Raw genomic sequence first — 20,867 nt, forward strand, 5'->3', positions numbered from 1 at the left:
TTTCATAAATAGAACAAGTTACTCTCTTACCTGGTAACGTTCTTTCGATGGGATGGTCCAACGACGTATTCCATATCTTTGACAGTAATCACGACAGCTGTGCTGCTTTGGAACATTTTTGGCGTCTGCGTCGTACGTCAATGACGTCGATGCGCCGTCCCCGAGGACCTCCTCCGACGGCCGACGTCACCCGATGTGATAAGTGGGACGCATGACGCCCGTAGCCTCAGTTGTAGTTTTTTTGCCCCAGAACGTGTACCACAAGTCTTCTGCCAGTCAGACACACAAGGCCTTGCAGAAATGTAAGCTGCAATCCCATAAGAATTCTGCAGCAGGGAAGGTAGGGAGGGAGCGATATGGAATACGTCGTCAGACCATCCCATCGAAAGAACGTTACCAGGTAAGAGAGTAATTTGTTCTTCGAGGGGATTGAGTCCTCCGACGTATTCCACATCTTTGACAGACTCCCAAAGCATTACCAAAGCAAGGAGGTGGGAAAAGAATTTAGAACACAAATATAGCATGCCCAATCAAATTGCAGAATAAAGGACTGCCTTGCCAAAGGCCAGATCCTGTCCTCGGATGGAATCGAGGGAGTAGTGACGTACAAAAGTATGTACAGAAGCCCAGGTGGCTGCATCACAGATGTTTCAAATAGGAACACCCCTCTGTAGGGCAGTAGATGCAGCCATACCCCTGGTAGAATGGGCCCACAAACCAGAGATGGGTACTTACCCGCCAAGCGGTAACACTCAGAGATAGCCAAAATAGTCCAACGAGACAAAGTCTGTTTCATCACAGCTTGTCCCAAATGCTTTCCAGCGTAACCAATGAAGAGTTGATTGTGCAATCTGACCCGGGACATGCGTGAAATATAAAAGCTCAACGCTCTCCTAGGATCAAGCCTATGGAGCCTCTCCTCTTCCTTACCAGGATGCGGAGGAGGATAGAATGCCGGAAGAACAACCTTCTGGCCCAAATGAAATTCCGAAACCACCTTCGGAAGAAAGGAAGGACGAACTCGAAGGACAACCCTGTCCTTATAAAACACAGTGAAGGGTGGCTTAACTGAAAGTGTCTGTAACTCACTCACTCTGCGAGCGGAAGTAACCGCAACCAAAAACACAGTTTTAAGAGTTAACAGTCTCAAAGGGCAAGAATGCAAAGGCTCAAACGGAGCACCCATAAGAAACTTAAGAACAAGGTTCAAATCCCAACTGGGCCCCAGAGAAGGTGACGGAGGGAACACATTAGTGAGCCCTTTCAAAAACTGAGAAATTAAAGGAATCTTAAAATAGGAACATTCTTCAGACGAGCGCTTAAATATGGACAGCGCCGCCAGGTAACCTTTAATGGTACCCACTTGCAAGCCCCTGTGGGCCAAAGAAAGCAAAAAAGACAGAACCACGGGAATGTCACATTCAATAGGATCCACATTCTCAACTCTGCACCAGTCGCAGAATTTACGCCAACGGCAACGGTACAGAGACTTTGTTGCGGCCGTCGGGCCGAGAGCAACACCTCCAACACGTCTTCAAGAAGGTCCCAATCCTTATACCTCAACCTTTCAGAAGCCAAGCGTGAAGGTTGAGGGATCTGACCTCTGGATGGAGAACCTGACCCCCCCCTCCTGTGAGAGCAGATCGTCTCGGTAGGGAAGACGACGTGGAGGGCAGATGGACAAGTCGAGAAGGTCCAGGTACCACGTCCTCTGCGCCTACGCCGGAGCAATGAGGATCATCCGTTAAACGAACCTCTGTAACCTCCGCAGTACTTGCGGGAAGATGGGGACTGGAGGAAACGCGTACAGCAGTGTGAATGACCACTCCACCATGAACGCATCTCCTAAGGCTCCTTTTGGAGGAAATTCCCGCAAGCAGAACCTTTCGCACTTCCGGTTGACACTGGAGGCGAAGAGATCCACTTGAGGGGTCCCCCAAAGGGCAAAGATCTCCAGGAGAATCTCCTGAGCCAGCTCCCACTCGTGAGAGATCGTGCTCTGCCTGCTCAGAGTGTCTGCCGTCTCGTTGTCGTCTCCGGCCAGATGAACAGCCGAGATCGAAACTTACTGCTGGATGGCCCAGAACTCGAGCTGCATCGCCTCCCTGCACAGAGGAAGTGACCCTGCCCACCTTTTTTGTTGCGATAGTGCATGGCCACCGTGTTGTCCGTCAGGATCAGGACACTCTTTCCTCGCACAGTCGCCAGAAAAGCCTTCAGATTGATATGGAGTCTGGAGTCCGACGGAGACCAACGACCACTGACTGTCAACTCGTTGGCATGAGCTCCCCATCCCGTGAGGGATGCATCCATCATGATCGTCACCTCCAGCCAGGGAAGCCAAAACGGAGCCCCCTTCATCAGATTGCCTTCGACGGCCCACCACAGAAGGTCCTGGGCGACCGAGGGCGGCACCTGAACAGGGTCCGACATCCTGCCGGAAGATTGCGACCACTGCATCTTGAGTGCCCACTTCAAAGATCTCATCCACAGACAGGCCTCAGGCACCAGAAGAATGCAGGATGCCATGAGGCTGAGCAATCTCAAGAACTCGAACGCCGGGAGTGTCTGGGCAAGTTGAAACTTGTGCACCATTTGTTGAATGTGAAGAGTCCTCACCTGGGGAGGAAAACACAGCCGATGTACAGGAGCTGCTCCAATGTACAGGAGCTGCTGTGTTGGCGTCAAATGGGACTTGTTTAAATTGAGGGAGAAGCCCAGCTTGTGAAGGGAGTGGCAGTTGACGGACAGATGATCCAGAACTTGCTCGGGAGAGCTCTCCCTGATCAACCAATCGTCCAGGTAGGGGTAGACGTGAATCCCCCCTTTCCTGAGATGCGCTGCCACCACCACCATGAGCTTGGTGAAAACCCTTGGGGCGGAGGTCAATCCGAATGGCAGGACCCAAAACTGAAAGTGTGAGTCACCAACCGCGAACCTCAGGTACTTCTTGTGCTCAGGATGGATCGGCACATGGAAGTAAGCGTCCTTGAGGTCGAGAGACACCAACCAGTCCTGAAGTTGAAGAGCCTGGAGGACTTAAGAGAGAGTGACCATCTTGAACTTGTCCTTCCGTAGGAGTTTGTTCAAACCGCGCAAGTCCATGATGGGTTCCAATCCCCCGTCTTTCTTTCGAAATCAAAAAATAAGGGGAATACCATCCCTTGTTCTTCTCCGTTCTATGGTGCCTTTCTCCAGCAGGGCTTGAATTTCCTGCGCAAGGAGCGGATCCGGACTCTTCAAAGAGAGGTTCCCAGGTGGATTGTTGTGAGGTCTCTGCCGAAAGGGAAGACAGTAGCCATGGGTTATGATCTCCAGAACCCACACATCTGAAGTAATGGCACGCCACTCTACAGGATGCTGCACCAGCCTTCCCCCAACCGGCGAACCATGGGACATGGCCTCATGACTGAGTGGTAGCGGATGTGGCATTGCCGGAGGGCAAAGAGGCAACTGCCCGAGTGGCTTTGGCACCTCGAGTACCCTGTTTTCTACCTCTGGTACTCATACGGTGGCCTCTTTGACTGACAGCTCCCCTCGCTTTAGTGAAGGATGAGTAATAACGAAAGGAACCTCCCCTCCATTGTTGTTCCCTAAAATGAAAAGGCGGAGGTTGTCGAACTGCAGCGCCCAACAACTTCGCTGCAGCTTTGGAGGTCTGCAACCTCTCAAGGCTCTCGTCAGCCTTGCTGCCAAAAAGATGTTCACCATCAAAGGGCATGTTGAAGAGCCGGGACTGTACATCATGAGCGAACCCCGACATCCGCAACCACGCAAACCTGCGTATTACGGTGCTCGCCGCCATGGACCGGCTGACACAATCTGCCATGTCCAAACCTGACTGAACGGCCTCACACATGGCATCCTTGCCATCCTGGACCATAGCAAGGAAACCATCCCGTTTGTCCCCTTTGGGAATATGTTCAGCCACTAATGCAACACAGTTCCACAGAGTGTGTGTGAAACGAGACAAGGCACATACGGAGTTGGCCGCCTGAAGCGCCATACCCCCTGAAGAAAACACTTTCTTCGCCCAGCCATCAAAACGTTTGTCGTCCCTATCCGGAGGGATGGTAGGATATGACGCCTGCTTTGCCGGGGCCGTAGCCGCTTGCACCACCAAACTCTTCGGAGTTGGGTGCCTGGACAAGTAGCAGGGGTCGCTACTGGCTAGACGGTATTTTCGCGACAAAGACTTGCCCACTGCCGGGAGACTCTCCGGAGCAGTCCAAGCCGCCACCACCCTTTTCTGCAGAGCCATATGAAACGGCAGTACCGGGTCAGTGGGGGGACCAAGATCGAGGATGTCTGTAAGATCATCCTGAACAAACTCCCTTGCGGGAGCCGACCATCCCAAGTACTCGGTGACCCGAGACATAAGGCGCCGGTACAAAAAATCGGCATGAGTGCCAGGCTGAGGCCTACAAAACTCCACCTCCGGAGAGGTGTCGAGTCCACTGGCATCATGCAGTGACTGCCTCAGGTCTTCATATTGGCTATGGCCCAAAATAAGCAAATCTGGCACCCTATCTGGAGCCAAGCCCTCATCAGAGCCCTCATCAACCTCTGAAATGTACTCCAGGCGGTGAGAGGAAGGCACCTGGGGACCAAAGCTATGCCTGACCTTATCCAGAGCCTTTCTAGGGGCTTCCCCCATGCCACGGGGCCCCTCCGACATCACCGCCTCGAAAGGCGTCGAACGAATCGGCGGCGGCAAGAGAATCGGCGTCGACGTCGAAGCGCCGCCAGCATCACCAGCGTCGACACAGGCCTCGAAGCCAGAGCTCCGAGCGTGTCCTTCGACGACCTAGGTGCAGACAGCGTCAATGACCCCCTCGGAGGCAAGCCCTCAAGAGAGGCCGTCGACGAACTTGGCGCCACAGACGTCGCCTTCTTCCTCGGAGACTGCAGAGGATCACATGGTCTCGAGGACCGGGACCTGGAACGGGCATGGCGAGAACGGTTACCCTTGTCCGAGTGGGACCTCTCCCGTGAACCGTGCCGACCACCCAAGCCCGAAGGCATGCGAGCAGTGTCTCTGAACCGATCATGACCGACCCCACTCAGAGGCTCGGACGGACTGGTGCCCTGTGATTCGAGAATCGCTAACATCTTCTTCCCGAAGGAAGCCCATTCCTCCGGTGTCGTTTGCATGGTGGAATAAGCGACCCGCCGACGGGCGGAGTCCTCGGAAGAGGACGGGGACAGCGACCGATGCCGGCACTTCCGGGAATGCCTCGAAGAGGCAGAGGAGTGGCGAGACCGACTCCTGGAAGGAGACCCACTGGACCGCCGACGATGACGCAGAGAGTCGCCTCTCGATTCATCTGTCGAAAGCCCCGCAGACCTCGACTTCCGGGGCTTAGACACCCTACTTACCGACAACTTCTTTTTGTGCTCCTGCAAGGCCTTGGCCATGAGCGACTGGCAGTCGACACAGTCGTCCGTGTCGTGGGCCTCCCCAAGGCACCAGAGGCAGGCATCGTGCAAGTCCGTTACCGACATCTTGGACCCACAGTCCCCGCATTTTTGAAGCCCGGACGTGGGGTTGAAGACGAGGTAGACATCATCACGAACATGCTTTTTCACAAAACCGAACAGGTTCAAAGAACCGAGAAGATTACAACAGAAACTCCAAAGAGTCAAGGCGTACCGAGATTCACGAAGCGAACACGTTTGCGGAAAAAACGAACTGAGGCTACGGGCGTCGTGCGTCCTACTTATCACATCGGGTGACGTCGGCCGTCGGAGGAGGTCCTCGGTGGACGGCGCATCAACGTCATCGACGTAGGATGCAGACGGCCAAAATTTTCCGAAGCAGCACAGCTGTGGTGATTACTGTCAAAGATATGGAATACGTCGGAGGACCCAATCCCCTCGAAACATATTTACAAGGTGCACAACTTGTTAATACTACATAAATTACATGACAGATTGCCTAAGGTACATTTCTGTTCAACTCTCATCTTCCTAAGAGCTTTGGTTCAGAAATGATCACTTTTTGCGTTCTTGGTGGGTTTCACATTATTATTTCTGCACCAATTTTTAGACAAGCATTCACACCCCATCCAGGCACATTTCTGTAATTCGTCAGGTTCTTGGCATACACACAGTAGCTACAATATGAATAATTCTGGGTTTTGGTCTCAGAACATCGCACAGAGTCCAGCTTAGTTAGTCTTAAACTGTGAGCGAATTTTTCATTTTAACAATCTCAAGGTTTCACATTTTTGTCAGTTCAGTGCAATTTGTTATAAGCATTTTTCTAAAACATACATTTGCTGTGCTTTCTGAACCCACACAATGGTTTGTCTCCGAGTCCAAGGTCTGGGCTGACTCAGAGGTCACATGTCTATCCTTCCTGCCAGCAGTTTGTTATCAGTCACACACAATTAGCATTTTCTATTCAGCCCAAGGATTCCTTTGTCTGCACTGATAGCAACAGGCCAGGGTGCCACTCCCAGTTCCTTTTAACACCAGCCTGTCAATCTCTTAGCCAAGGGCAGGGGGAAGTCTCCTTTGTCCAGGGAGAAGGTGTGGAATTCGTTTGAACCCAGTGTGGGAAACTTTAACTCTTAACCCAATGTCTAAAATGGTCTTTTCTTATAATATAACTCAAATTTTTAACACATACATTAAACAATTTCTTGCTTCAAGACTTTTCAGAATATAGTTTTAAATTGTATCTACCTCTTAGGCTTCTGATAGCAAGTCTTTCTTTGGCATAGCTTGAGTTCCATGTTCAACTTTACCCAAAATGGTTTTAAAACGCCGACTTCCGGTAGAGGTGAGTAACGGTATTACACCCATTATTGACAGGTTTCTTCCAGCAAGCAATCCTCAAAAGTGGACTTTGTTCAGATATAGATACACTTCTGTGGACCTTATAATTATCTAGATTCTTGCGGGAGAATGATGTTGACCACCCAACAAGGAGGTTGGATCTTATTGGGTGGTTTGTGAGCCATGATTTGTGCAAATTTGACACCAAATAAAAACTGATTTTTGAAAGCAGCTCTGTTTTGTTTTGCAATGATGTTGCTCTGTGAGCAGCCAAATGATGGGTTTTGGCAGTGGTCTCCTGCGTTACCACTGACATAGGCAAAAGTAGATTGTGGCCTATTTTTCAGGTTTTCACTGCGCATTTTCTAGTGATTTCTAGCAAGCAGCATGCTTTCCGGCGGCCATTATGATGTTTTTGCTGCCAGCAATGCACAGTGATGTTGCTGGGCTTAGATCAGTGGGTGAAGACATCCCACAGGCCTCTTTAGCATTTCTCATATGCCTGCAGCATGCATTGCCAAACTTGAAAGCCTATCCTTTCAGAAAACTACTTTCCGTCTTTTTCTCTCTGGTTTCATCAACCATTCCTTTATTCTCTTTTGGCTCCGTTATGTATAATTTTGACAGTTTAGCGTGTTCGCAAATACGTCCCGGTATTCCCTCTGTCCCTTCAGGAATACACCAGTTCTTGATGGCATTTCTTGTCTCTTTCACGGTCTGCCGGTGACGGGCTCCTGCTGCTTTCTGCTTTGTGACCATTTCTCAACTGCTTTCCTGCTTCCTGAGGCTTCCGCTGCACTCGTCTGCTTTGCATGGGATTTCGTTGAGTAAAGTGATGCTCTCTAACACCGCCAAATGGCTAGGAGCCCTCTGCTGGCTTCTGCAATTCTGGCCATGCGTCATCCGCTTTCAGTTGACTTCTCCTTTCAGCTCCCTGAACCAGTTGGCTCCACAGATGTCTTTCTGCACTGAAAGGGGCAACCCGCTTCTGCCAGAAACTTTCTCCCGTTTCTTGTTCACACGATGTAAGTGTCCTGGGCACAGCTGTGTGCTCGTTGCCTCAAGAGCACTGCCTATGCTTGTGGATTCCCATAGTCCGCATTACTCCACTTGTCTTCCACGTGAAAGTGTCGTGGGGATTGTGGGAGTAGTAGTCCCTTCCCAAAACCACTGTATGAATCTTTGCAATAGGTTTAAAAGGCAAACTAAGTTTGGAGGAAGAGTATGTGGATTTACCAAAAGCATCTGACAACATTTTACAAGGCCGGCTGGATTTTGAGAGTTGGCCTCTTGACTGTAACAAAAGGCCTTTACTACTCTCTATGAGATGGGAGGCCTTACAATAAGCAATTGTAGCATGAGGTATCAGACGTATATCTTGCGAAAGGAAAGGGGGATACCAAGTCTCACCCGATGATACCTTAATCCTCTCCCGGAGGTTGTCTCCCCCATGTGATTCTCCCTCATATAACTGCCCCAGCATCAGGTAACGACTGCCATTCCCTGCCCACATGGGAGGATGTCATTGCCGGGAAATAAGGGATGATGCCATCAGATGCATCACAGACCTCAAGAGGTAATTACATTTTTGTGGGCACACCTAGTACAAGAGTTTCATATGCTAGTTCCTCATGTTCATCCTTAATTAAAGTGACAAACTGCCCACTTGTGGTAGCATGAATAGTTTGGGCTTAGCCACGATATTCTTTATGAACGGTTGTCAGGAACATTTTCATTTTAAAATCAATACATCTGACATGTCCTCAGACATTAGCTCTGCTCTTTGCAGTGAAACAAATATCCTTTAATGTTGACTCTACATTTCATCCAAAGTCTTGTCATAAAGTATAGAAATTTCACTTGCATTGTATTGGTTCCAGGTGAGGTTATCTTTGCTCTTGGTCAGATATACGAATACCTTCATTTTGTGTTTTAATAATGAATCCTGGTGACTTACATGACACACTAGGCGGTGGTGCATTATTAGGGCACATGTACCTTATATTCATTGGTGCGCTACTTTTGTCTCTGGGTTCCTTTCTACTATTCTGCTACTTTGGACACGGCTCACTAAGCAGTTAGCAATTTCACAGTTTGATCTTCACTAATAATAAGAGGGCATGTGCTAGTGTGTGATCGGAAGTAGTGTGAATTGAGCAGTATTGAACCCTTTCGATTTTTTATTTAGTCCCAGATGAGCCACTTTAGCCAGATCTCCCACCCCTGTCCTTTTGCTAGCAATCCTGAGTTTGTGGTTACAATCAAACACAGCCCAGGGCACCCATCCACCACCATTTGTCCCTTGTTACTGTGATATGCCTCCCTAAAGACACACTAGGCGGGCTACTTTAAGGCACATATTTGATCATCCCAAATCATGAACTAAGAAATATTTTCTTGAAATAAAGCGTCTCCATCACTGCGACTTCCATAGGTCCAAGTCTTCAGATGGACCCTTGAAGAAGACAGCACTCCTAGCTAGGAGATCTGCTGTAAAGGTTGCATCACTCTAGAGACCTTCTTTGAACAGGGTGTTTTCCGAGTCACCTGTAGCATATTTGGTGGATGGAATAGCCTCTGCCTTGGCATCGAAATCCCAAGATCTGGGGAAGTATGGGACTATTTCATGAAGAGGACACTTTCTCCAAGAAATCCAAGATCCCTGGATGCAGAGCGGTTTGCTCCCCTCACAGGATTTGAGAGCCCGAGTATTTTTGCAGCAGAGCGAGAAACAAGAATCCATTAGAGTAGCCCAAAGACCCATCAACTGTTTGCTCCAAGTAATTTCTTCTTGCAGAGAAGTTAATCGCAAAATAATGGTCTGACTACTTGTGACCAGCACAAGTGCCCTGCTGAATCTTGGTTGATGGTGACCTAATTGGCATGGGTGTCTAGTCTTACATAGTCTCTGGGGAATAGTCCAGAAGCTAAAAACCTTGCCATAAGCCTAAACCTGGCACAATTAGAAATTAAGAAGTACAAAATCATGCCATACACAAGTGCAGCCAGATTCAAAGCGGAGACAAGTGCAAGCAGGTGACCGCTATAACAAAATATGTTACATCAGGAGCGGGTTTAATCCACAGATTGCATCCCTTGGTTTCTCCAAAACAAAACTACTGCAAGGAGGGGATAGCTATCTACAACACAGGTGTATTAAGAGCAGGACTATAGAAGTGGGTTCAGACTGCTTTGTACCTTTGTCCCTAAGACAAAGTTCAACTGTAGTAGATCTACTGGACCCCGCCCCAGCACATAACAGAATGTACTTCCATCATCAGACCTTCTTGTTTGCTACTTAGTAACCAAGAGGGCAGGGACTAAATCCCTGGCCAGCCATTCATTGCGGTGAAGCCACAGACGTCAGTCAGGATACTATTTTGTGCCTGTGTAGACAAATGGACAATTTGTCTCTATACCAATCCACCTCTCCCACAGCAATGAACCCACTTTTGCTCCAGGCATCAGTAGTCTGGTGTCCGCTGCTGGTGGCACCCTCTCCGGCTGGTATAGAAGGAGAACTCTGAGGCTGACTCATCCTGGGAGGGAGTGGGATTAAGTGCATCCCACTGGAACCTTTACAATTGCAGAATGAGGAACCTTTTTACCTAGACTAGATTACTGCATTTGGCCTGAATCCTGTCAATTTTCTCTAGTGCTCAGAAAAGTTGCAGGTACAGCAGTGGTACTCTTGGTTTCAATACTATATTAAACTGAATTGCGTTCATCAGTAACCCCCAGTTTTCTAAGACCTCTTGTACTCTGGCCATCATCTGGTTTTCAACAGCTTGGTAACTTAAAATGATCCCTCAGACTATCTGAATCAATTGCCAACCTGACGTCTGGCTTAAGGAGGCGTCAGCACAGCCCAGTACTGTAGCCTTTGGCAGGAAGGACCCATTCTTAGACTTTCTGTCAAAAGAGGTCCATGCAAATGATATCACATTTCGTAACCCAAACTAAGCACCATTCACATTAGGAAGTTCAAGTATTAAAAAGGTTTATTTTGTAGGAAAAGGGGTGTCAAGATATTCAATTTATGTGTAGGCATGAGATAAAATGTCTTACTGGTTCTTTGCCATCCATTGCTTCCAGCCAGAGTTTTCGATTTGCTTCCGACAGTGCTTGCATTGTAATGATGCCTGGTCTAACGTTAAGAACAAACATATGTTATTTTATTATTTAAAAAAAATAATTATCACATATACAGTTACAAATAGAATGTGTGGACAACACATTTAAAAAAATGTCAATATCCATGAGTCATGTTTGCTTAAATGACAATATGTCTTCTGTCTAGAAGCATAGTAAGTGAGAAATTAGATTAGTGCAGCAATCAGAATAACTGTACATGATCAAAGTTACAAGGAAAAAAGGGAACACATATTACAATACCTGTTAATTAGGGACATACAGCATAAGCAATAGCTCTAATGGGTAACTTCAACAAGTAAGCCTGAGACATTAAAATGTATTAATTTAATTCAATGTAGATTAGAGAGTGATTTAGGATTTAGTGGGATTTAGAAACAAGGGCACACACTGTACATATATTTGTAATACTTTTCACAAATCATAGCTGGGATCAGTAATATTCAGCTAGACAATTTCTGCACAGATCTCAGATCTAGAAATGACTAAGCGTACAGTTTGAGCGTCACATTGCTTTTGTGTGAATAGTTGATAATTTCCCCTCTAAACACTAGCACCAGTGCCCAACACTAGAACACGGTATTATTTTTCAATCCCAATTTAATGAATTAGTAAAGTCCTTTTACAGATTTCAGATTTATTTCCATTGCCAATCATTCGTTGGCAATTGGAACCATCAAAGTGTACTATTGCAGTTGTTGGGGAAGGTTTGGGAATTGACAATGTTATGTAATCTGTAGGGATTTGGTATTATCCTGCATCCTAATGGAACCTTTGGTCAGTGTATTGATTGACAATGGAGTGTTAAGGGTTAGAATGTTTATGTGTGACTGGGGTTCTATGTGGTCAGTTGGAAGATGTAAGCCTACCTGGGAGGATGCAGGTGTATGTTGCCCTGAACCCAGATGTACCTGACATTATATGACCATCATAATGTACTGGAACTAAATAAAGAAGTTACTGAACTTCACCTGAGGTCATGGTCATCTGTGAGGAACAAGGAGTTCTACATTGGCGACGAGGATGCTGGCTGTGCTGGGGGGACAGCATTGAAGATGGCACATACACCTCCCCCCAACCCAAGAAGAAGACCTCCCAGGTAGGGCGAGCGCTTAAAACTGTAGGCGCAGAAGGGCCCAGCGCATGGAGCTCAGTGGCAGAAAGTAAGGGGCTGCGCCAGAGCCAGGGGCCAGCTGGCCTGTCACTAGAAGGACAGGTCAGGGAAAGAGGAAAGCAAGAGACTGAGGAGGGGCTGAGGGCCCAGAGACTGATTGCGTAAGGGGTCTGGGACCACTAGCTGCAGCATGGAGGGCTTGGTGCCCATGGCAGTAGCAATTTGAAGAGGCCTGGGGTCTAGTTAGGCCTGGAAATTATGAGGAAGCCATGCTGGGCAGCTGAGGGATATAGCCCAAGGCAGTAGCATCAGGAGAGGCTTGGAGCCTAAGCTGCGCCTGGAAATTAAGCAATGAGGAGGCATGCTGTGCAACTGAGGACTATAAGCCCAAGGCAGTAGCAACAGGAGAGGCTTGGAGCCTAAGCTGCGCCGGGAAAAGAAACAATGAGGAGTGATGTTGTACAGCTTGAGGCCTGGAGTTGGGGCAGCAGCAATAGAAGAGGTTGGGAACCTAAGCTGCGCCTATATGTTAAATAGAAGATTGGTGGCGAATGTGAAAAGCGCCTGGAGCAGAGGAGGGTCCTGGGGGGCCATTCCAGCGTTTGAGGGGGCTTGGAGCCCATACCTGCACCTAAGAGACTTGTAGCCCGTGGCTGCACCTTAGGGGCTTAGAGCCCATGTGCAGAGATGAAAGAATATTGCCCAAGACAACATGTGTAGTGCCTGGACGGGCAAGGGCCCATTTGCAGCAGCGCTAAGGAGGTGCCTGAGGAGCTATCACTCATATGAGGTGATGAGGAACTTTGAGGGCATGTTGTCAGTAGTTCCTGAGGGGCTTGGAGCCTACTTAAGAACTGAGAGATGCGGTAGGAGGCAAAGGGAGTACAATTTCTATAGCAGGCGGTTGGCAGCAATGAAAAGCAGCATTATGAACATACCAGGAAAGGAACGCTTCGGGAGGTGACATTTACAAAAGGAAGTGTGGCAGATGGATTGGTAAATCCATTTCTGTTGCTGCATTTCCGCTCGTTGGAATTTTTTTTTAAAAAAAAGCTTAAGTTGTGAATGATCTTAATTGCCGGAATGAATAACAGAGGTACTTTTAAGTTAAGAGATGATGCTTTCACGAGCATAAGTAAACGAAGCAATTTGGTCTTGCCTTCATTGAATTGGTTAAGTAGTTATAATTAGTTATTGATTCAGAATCTGTTGTCATGTGAGGCCTGAATGGCATTTGGACAGCGTGAGTGCATGAGAGCGTGAACCTGTATGTTGTCAGGTGTAGTTTCTTGTGGGATAGGTTGTCCTGTAATAGGGGTACTTCATGGAAGTTGTTGAAGCTTAAGAGCAGAGAACAAAGTTTATAGTTTTTAGTTTGGATTTAGGTATCAAGGGTGTTTGTAATTAGTCAACCAAGGGATTAAGTGATCCAAATGTGAGGTTTTATTAAGTAGGTTAAAGTTGCATATTAGTAGAAAGAGATTGAGATATGCGTAGTAATAGTGTTTTCTGAAATGCTATTTGGTATTTATGTTGTAGGTACATTGGTATGAGAGGTTTCTTGCAAGTGGTAGTTAGCATGTTTGATAGGTGTGCACGGATGGTGTGTAAAAGTCGTGGCCTCTGTTACCTCTGTCAACAAATACTTGGTAATGTTATGATGCAAAGAAAAAAAAAAATAGTGGTGCGGTCATGTTTAACTAACACGCTTTTCCTTCCACAGTTGGACATTTAATGAAATATAGGTTGCATTGACAACATTGCTAGAGTTTGGTATGTGGAATCTGAAGTATAGTTATGTGCACTAATGTTTTATTTCCACAGGTGGGACTTTTGTAATGCAGATGTATTAAGACCTTATTTAATGCTAAAGTTTAGAGTGTCAAACAAAGTTTTTTGTTTGGTTGTTTGGTTTAGAAACCATTCAGAGTTTCATGATGATACAGCAAAGACTATAGTAGAGTCATTGATGTTGGTATGATGCTGGTGTGAATGAAGTGTGGTTGTCCCTAATAGGAGCTGTATTGTATTTAGGAATACTTTCAACATGGGCAATTTAGGGGTATTGGTGTCACAAGAAGTGAAGTATTTACCCGGGTATCTGGGACACTCAGTCTAGTTGGAGGTGGTGTGTATTTAGGTACATACCGATTTGCATTGTTGGGTGTGAGGGAGATGTGTGTGTGTGTTCTTTTGTGAGACGAAGAAGTCAAGTTTAGGAAGAGAGGTATGGGTGCCTCTATTTGTAAAAGTTTTAGTAAGGATGTTTGAGCAGTTGGGTGCCTTTTCCTCACTTGGTAGAAAGAGGAAGGGGCATTGATTGTAATTGTGTCCCACGGCTGTGTGGACTATTTTGGAATATGTAATGAGACTAGCAGAATGTTCTCAGTTAGGAGTGATGAGGCAAGTGCATTGAACGTGGGGTTGTTTGTGTGCGTGTTGTTATTAGCCATTATGGTTAAGTCATCTACTTGTTTTTTTATGTCCCTAAGGAAGGGAAATATGTAGGGATTTGGTATTATCCTGCATCCTAATGGAACCTTTGGTCAGTGTATTGATTGACAATGGAGTGTTAAGGGTTAGAATGTTTATGTGTGACTGTGGTTCTATGTGGTCAGTTGGGAGATGTAAGCCTACCTGGGAGGATGCAGGTGTATGTTGCCCTGAACCCAGATGTACCTGACATTATATGACCATCATAATGTACTGGAACTAAATAAAGAAGTTACTGAACTTCACCTGAGGTCATGGTCATCTGTGAGGAACAAGGAGTTCTACATAATCCCCTTGCACATCATTACTTTATAATATTGAGCCGAACCGCAAACTGCAATGTTTAAACACTGTTTCTTGCGTGTGCTAGGTGAGGCTGCACGCTTTACTGTGCATGACTTTGTGATGAAGGGTCTTTGCCTAGAGTGTAGCCATGATTGCATTCACATCCCTTGCTACTGACATGTTTCCCTTTTGACATGTATAAGCGTGCTTTAGGCCCCCACTTTCTTAGGAAAAGCATCATTAGAATACAGATGTCATCATACTGGAAGCATTCTTGCCTACCTCCGAATGTGTGTGAATCTCAGAGTACATTAAATTTCACTAAATGTATCAAGCTATGCTGTCCTTCCTGATAACACTGTCTAACTTGTAAAATCGTAGCTGGTATAAAAGACTTGTATAGTGGGTCTTTGTTCGCTGCTTGCCACATTGTTTCAGTAGGGTTTGTTGCCCTGTCATGACCACCCCTTCCATTGAAATGCATTTGTTCCTTTGGATACAAGAGAACAGTGCTTGGAGGGAGCGTGTTCTTATTTGCATCAATGTCTCGCACTGTCGTTAGTTTGTTTTGTCCTGTTGGCTTTTTACTATTAAACTGTTCACCAATCCATTGGAATCGTCAGTGGTAATTCTTCCACAACACATTGCTTCTATCCTGGAATCAGAAGGATTGTGACATCATCTTCAACTCAGTGTTAATGGATTTACTTCCATCTGGCCCAAGTGTAATCATTGTTAAAGACTTCTTCAACCTACGAGTGAGGATCCTCTCCATGTATTCAGCCATAGCTTTAGAAACGAAAGGTTTCACTGTAGGATTAGCAGAGTTCAACCTGCTTAGAAACACCTGATGTCAGGATCTGGTGCTTTCTTCACCCCCAGCCAATACATTCCGTGCTATAATGCGTGCCTGGCATCTGTTGCCTTGATGGAAAGACACAGGGGCAAGATGAGATCACCATGGGGGATTGGTGACAGATGTTGATAATGTGAAGGGGTCAGAGGAAGTCAAATGTCCGAGTAGAGAGCTTGCAAGGATCGGGGAACATTGAGCCCCAGAGTGATGTGGCCACTTTTACAGCCTAAAAACAGGCAAATGCGTGTAACAATAAAACAGGAAAATAATCTAAAGAAATAGGAAATTGACATATAGGAGCAGCCCCACTGAGCTCCACAGGTCTGATCAGTGGTAACAGCAGAGCAGTGCACAGAAGGACATCTGATATGATTACTGCTTGATATGGAGAGGAACTTTAAGGTAAAAAAACATCTTTTAATTTGCAAAGTAGTATGGATTACAAGCAGACGTCTATTTAAGAGTTCAAATATGTATTTTTACATGCCTAAAAGTACTCACATTGGGAAGGCGAATTGCCTAAAATATAATTGTACTCACAACTTCAAAATGTCAGTAAAACGCATCCACTTCAAAATCTTATCTGGAGCCCTAGGACCACTGTATAAGGAGTCATTTCTCAAGTACAAGCTAGCTGCTCAAGTGCACTTTGGCCAGCACCTGCATTTGGATGTTCCTCTAGGTTCGATTAGAATCTTCAATAGGGCTCTTGCTTTAGTGAAGATGTCACTGTTCTTTCACTTGCCCTTCAGCTTAACTCACATTGCTGAGTTAGCAATGGTTAGAGGGAGGCTACCCACCACTCTGCTGCAGTCCCGTGGAGCAACACGTCTCTCTTTACCCCACCGCTACTGTCAATTAATCCCTGCCGAGGTGAGTTGCCTGACTTGCTACCCCCTTTTGACTCTAAACTATTGTTCCTATATACTACACAGGGCGGTCTTTGCACCAAAATGACAACAAAGTGCTCCACACAGCCTCAGCTGCTCCTTATCTGGACCTACTGCAATGCAGCTGTTGTGGACAGACACTGAGCAAGACTATCCTGAGTCTACCCACAGACACACTCCCTTTTCGAACAGGGCCCAGCTAATTAGAGAGTTATCCATTTTGCTCACCCAATTCCTGTCATTTTAATACTGATTTGGGAGTTGATCCATCGTCCCAAAGGATCAATTGGTCCCCATTTATTTTTGATAAGCCATAGAGCTTTGCGCCTTAATATTTGTACCCCAGGGATGGGAATTTCTTCTTTCTGTTCATAAATCCTACAAAGATCAGTCCCGCTTCCTCCTCTGACACCTGACACGTCTCAAATTTTCTTCCTCAATAACTCTAATTTGACAAAGGTACATACACCGACTGTAAGGAAGCACGTGTTTCTGGACAAGGAGATTTCCAAATAGCACATTTGTGATACCAAGCAGATGTGCACTTTAGACTTCATAAGACCTCTTACCACTGGCAAATTCTGTCAACATTTGGCAATACGAATTTATATGCCATTTCCTAAGCTATACCACAAGGCAGGAAAGTGTTTTCTGCATATGTGTAAATTAGATACTTTGATTTCATTACATTTTGAGTAATCGCACGTTATGGGGCCTCATTAGGACAACGATGCCGGTAAGCCTACTTGCACCATTGTAACCGAACCGGCATACTCCGAGTCTGTCGCCGGCAGCCATCAGCAGACTTTCACAGAAGCACCAGCACCGTCATTAACGGTGCCGGTGCTTCCGTCATCCCCATTCACATTGAGTCCTATGAGACTCAAAGGGAATGGGGATTAACGATTTTCCGGCGACTGACTTCCAGGAACACTAGAGTCGTAATCCCGTGGTATTTCCATGTAGACAGGCGCAGGAACAATTCACAAGTCCAGCGGCAGCATGCCGGTTTTACCAGCACGGATACCGCTGGACTTGTAATGAGGCCCCTGGTCTTCTGCAGAGAGTATTTTATTAAATCTCATTGATCTTTAGAGGCAGTAGAAATAACTGGAAACATATGTGAAAATCTGCTGAAAATGTCATCAAATTTCTGTGATGAAAAAAATGTGAAGCCTGTAGAGGAGGTCCCAGATATGGCCTGCACCCCTTCCCCCCATTGCGAGTTGCCAGTGAAATACTCGCCAAGGTAGGTGACGTATGACAAGCAACTGAACCAACACAGAGCTGCACTGGGCCTATGCCCAGTGCCCATCAGAAGAGCAATACCCGTTGAAGTGCCTATAACCAGACAACCTTGGGCAGCATGGTACCAATCAGACAACCATACCAGCTGCTGATACGAAACGATGAGTATTTACAGACTGTCCATGAGGAGACACAAAGAGCCCTGATGATAGACAAACGATGATGAGAAGAGGGCCTGGACAGACTAACGCATGAGAAAAGGCAACACGCGAACGTGTGTATCCATGAAAACAGATGAAAGAGACACGAAGGACAACACAATGTTAAAACATAAGAAACGTCATAGCGAAAGAACCAAGACAAAAGAATCGATCCTGTTAAATGTGTGCAAATAGGCTTGAAACGCAAGAAGCTAAGAAATTGATACTGCTTGCAATGCTTAGTAGAAGATTAGAGCGGCAAGCGCCAACCATATACGTCTACCTCGATACAGCATAATGTACACGTGCGACTCCATTTTGTAAAAGCAGAAATGTACCCAGGAGGCCAGAGGCCTGACAGGCCAAGTTTCGAAACCCAGCCTAAGGCAAGGAAAAGAGCAGAATCAAAACTTAACAGGATGGCTCAGGCCTGGGAAATCGAGGTCAACCCAAGAGAGGGAGTTGAGCTTCAGCTAAGGAGAATCGAAACTTCAGAGCATACCAGCCTGCCCTGCAAAGGTCAAGATAAGGAGGCCCAGGCAGGTGGTGGGGCTACAAGGAGAGTTAAATTCACGAAAAGCTGGAAACTGAAGCAGATTCACGGTGAACCAACACGTGACCAACCAGGCGCGAAGATGTACCACCGCCTGATGTCACCCAGATTCGAGGGTGCCATAACTTTTCCTGATAAGAGACTACAGTTTCAGGGCCTTCCGTAGCCAACTAATTGACACATCGCCCTAAAACCACTGATTGATGGAAGGGAGGCAGGGTGAATCTTCGGACACTAGGCACCTGGGTGTCCAGCCTGCTTGCTGCTAATTAAAGTGGAGATTTATGTTTAGGGGTGTAACTTGCCCAATCACAATGGACCATGTAATCTAGGGTCCTATAGACATTGTAACCAATAGGACGTTGTACTCATAGTGATGTCAATCACGTGTGATGTAGAGGGATGGACGTAGAAGCCCACCAGATAAGAGTTAACCAATCCGCATGGTCTATTGTCATATACAGATATAACACGTATACTTAAGTTACCTTTCCCAACCAATTAGATTGCATGATGATTTTTGTAGAATTAGACCTCAATGATGACGAGTTTAGCCTAGAAAAATGGCTGTTCGACTGAAGTTCGAGGAAGTCGGAGCGAGACAGGTGTTTGCAATGCTGCTGATTTCCATATGCTGATATATGTATCATTAAACGGACTTCCCTTTGCCAACTTACTGATTCCTGATTTTTGAGATGTGCTGGAGTATGTGAATCCTGCACCCTGTCCTCACATGGTGCAGCTATCCAGTATTACAAGTTCTCGGGGGTTGAGTACTGACCAATGGGCCTGTCAGTAATTTCCTCTCCTCCTGAATAAGCCTGCAAGGGAGATCTGAAAATCGGAGGCAAGGACACTGAAGACAGCCACAGCATTTTCACATTTCAATGCTAAAAATAATCAACTGCAAAACAACAACCCCCAAGTCACAAAAGCTCTTCATATTCAACATTTTCAAATGTGGGAAATTCCGAACCTGCTGTGTTGCTAGCCTACTGCTGCCTCACCTCCCTTGCCCCCAGTAATTCCTCCGTCCCTTATGAGGCTGCAGACTTTTGTGCTGCCAGGAAGGGTGGGCATAGGAGGACATGTGCAGAATCTGCAAGTGATATCTAAAATCTCCTGAGAGCACTTATAATCGGCACTCTCCGAGAAATCTGCATTTTCTGCAGAGAAATCTGTGCCACGATAGCTTTACATTGTCTTTGTATTATGATTCAAGGTTAACACGGAATTAAACATGAACACATCAATTTAGGAACTTCAACACAGGTGTGGGAGGAGGTAGCAGGCTGCTATGAACTGATTTTCTAACTAAAGGAAATAAATAGGAAGTTTAAGTCCTTGCCTTTCTTATCGGCCGCTGCCAATTGACAAGTACCCGCTGAGAGATTAGTTGTGAGTGTATTGCTGAGAAGCTGCGGGCAATTTTTTAGATCTATTGACTGTCACCTTTGCCAGATCCTCATGTAGTAGGGGGGAGGAGACGGACTTTGGCAGCATCCTAAGCTAATCGGGCGTGCCCTACTCACACTGGTGGCTATGGATATTTTGTTGGATTTTCGTTGTTAAATGCATACGGTGAGCCTTAATTGACTGACTGGCTACTTTACTTTTGTGGAACAGGGAGGGGGAGATGTACTTTGGCTGCCCCCTTATCAATTTGGGCATGTCCTGTCCGCATTATAGCCACCATGGACATTACTGTGATTTGTCATTGCTATTGTCATCGTCCCTGAAGTGGGTATCTCTGAATTTCTTGAGCTTTGAGATCTTGTGAAACACCAGTGAAACGCTATGTTCATCATTTGCAATGTTCAAACGGAAAGCTGCAGCACCTCTGTCTCCTAATAGCCAGAGGAAGAGAATACATAGTATGTTTGAGCCCATTAATGAGGTGAATGTGTTAATATCGGAAATCAAACTTTTAATCCAATGTATTGATGGCTTAGAACCAGCAAACCTCCCATCCCACAAAGGGCATATACGGGGAGGGGTAAGCATGATTGGGGCAGCTCCCAATTCTGCGTTAGAAGGCAGTGGTACGGAGTGTATTGAGGCAATTGGAGCGGAACAAGTATCAATTGCCAAATTGCACACTCAACACCCTCTTGCTCAGGTTATAGACCCCCCGTTGCCCTTGTGATACAGAAAAAAACAGGCCAAGAAGGGGGAAGAAACCTCTCATTTACTGCTGCCTCAGTGAGTTAAGTGAACGCTTCAGGAGAGGTGATCGAGGTTTATCCCCATCAGCCTTCTCAACTAGCAATCAAGGGCACAACAGACATAATAG

The 20,867-nt window shown here is 46.4% G+C and overlaps 1 protein-coding gene across 2 annotated transcripts in view; it reads right to left on the reverse strand.

Moving 5' to 3' along the window:
- Positions 1 to 20,867, reverse strand: part of ARHGAP42 (Rho GTPase activating protein 42) — a 979,121-nt gene that overhangs the window by 170,372 nt on the left and 787,882 nt on the right. For both annotated transcript variants that reach the window (XM_069639111.1, XM_069639110.1), the window contains exon 11: positions 10,852 to 10,930. In XM_069639111.1, the coding sequence (XP_069495212.1) occupies positions 10,852 to 10,930 (79 nt within the window). The remainder of the gene's footprint in view (positions 1 to 10,851; positions 10,931 to 20,867) is intronic.

This window comes from Ambystoma mexicanum, chromosome 7q (assembly GCF_040938575.1).
Source record: "Ambystoma mexicanum isolate Mex_15411 chromosome 7q, UKY_AmexF1_1, whole genome shotgun sequence".
NCBI classification, from domain to species: Eukaryota; Metazoa; Chordata; class Amphibia; order Caudata; family Ambystomatidae; genus Ambystoma; species Ambystoma mexicanum.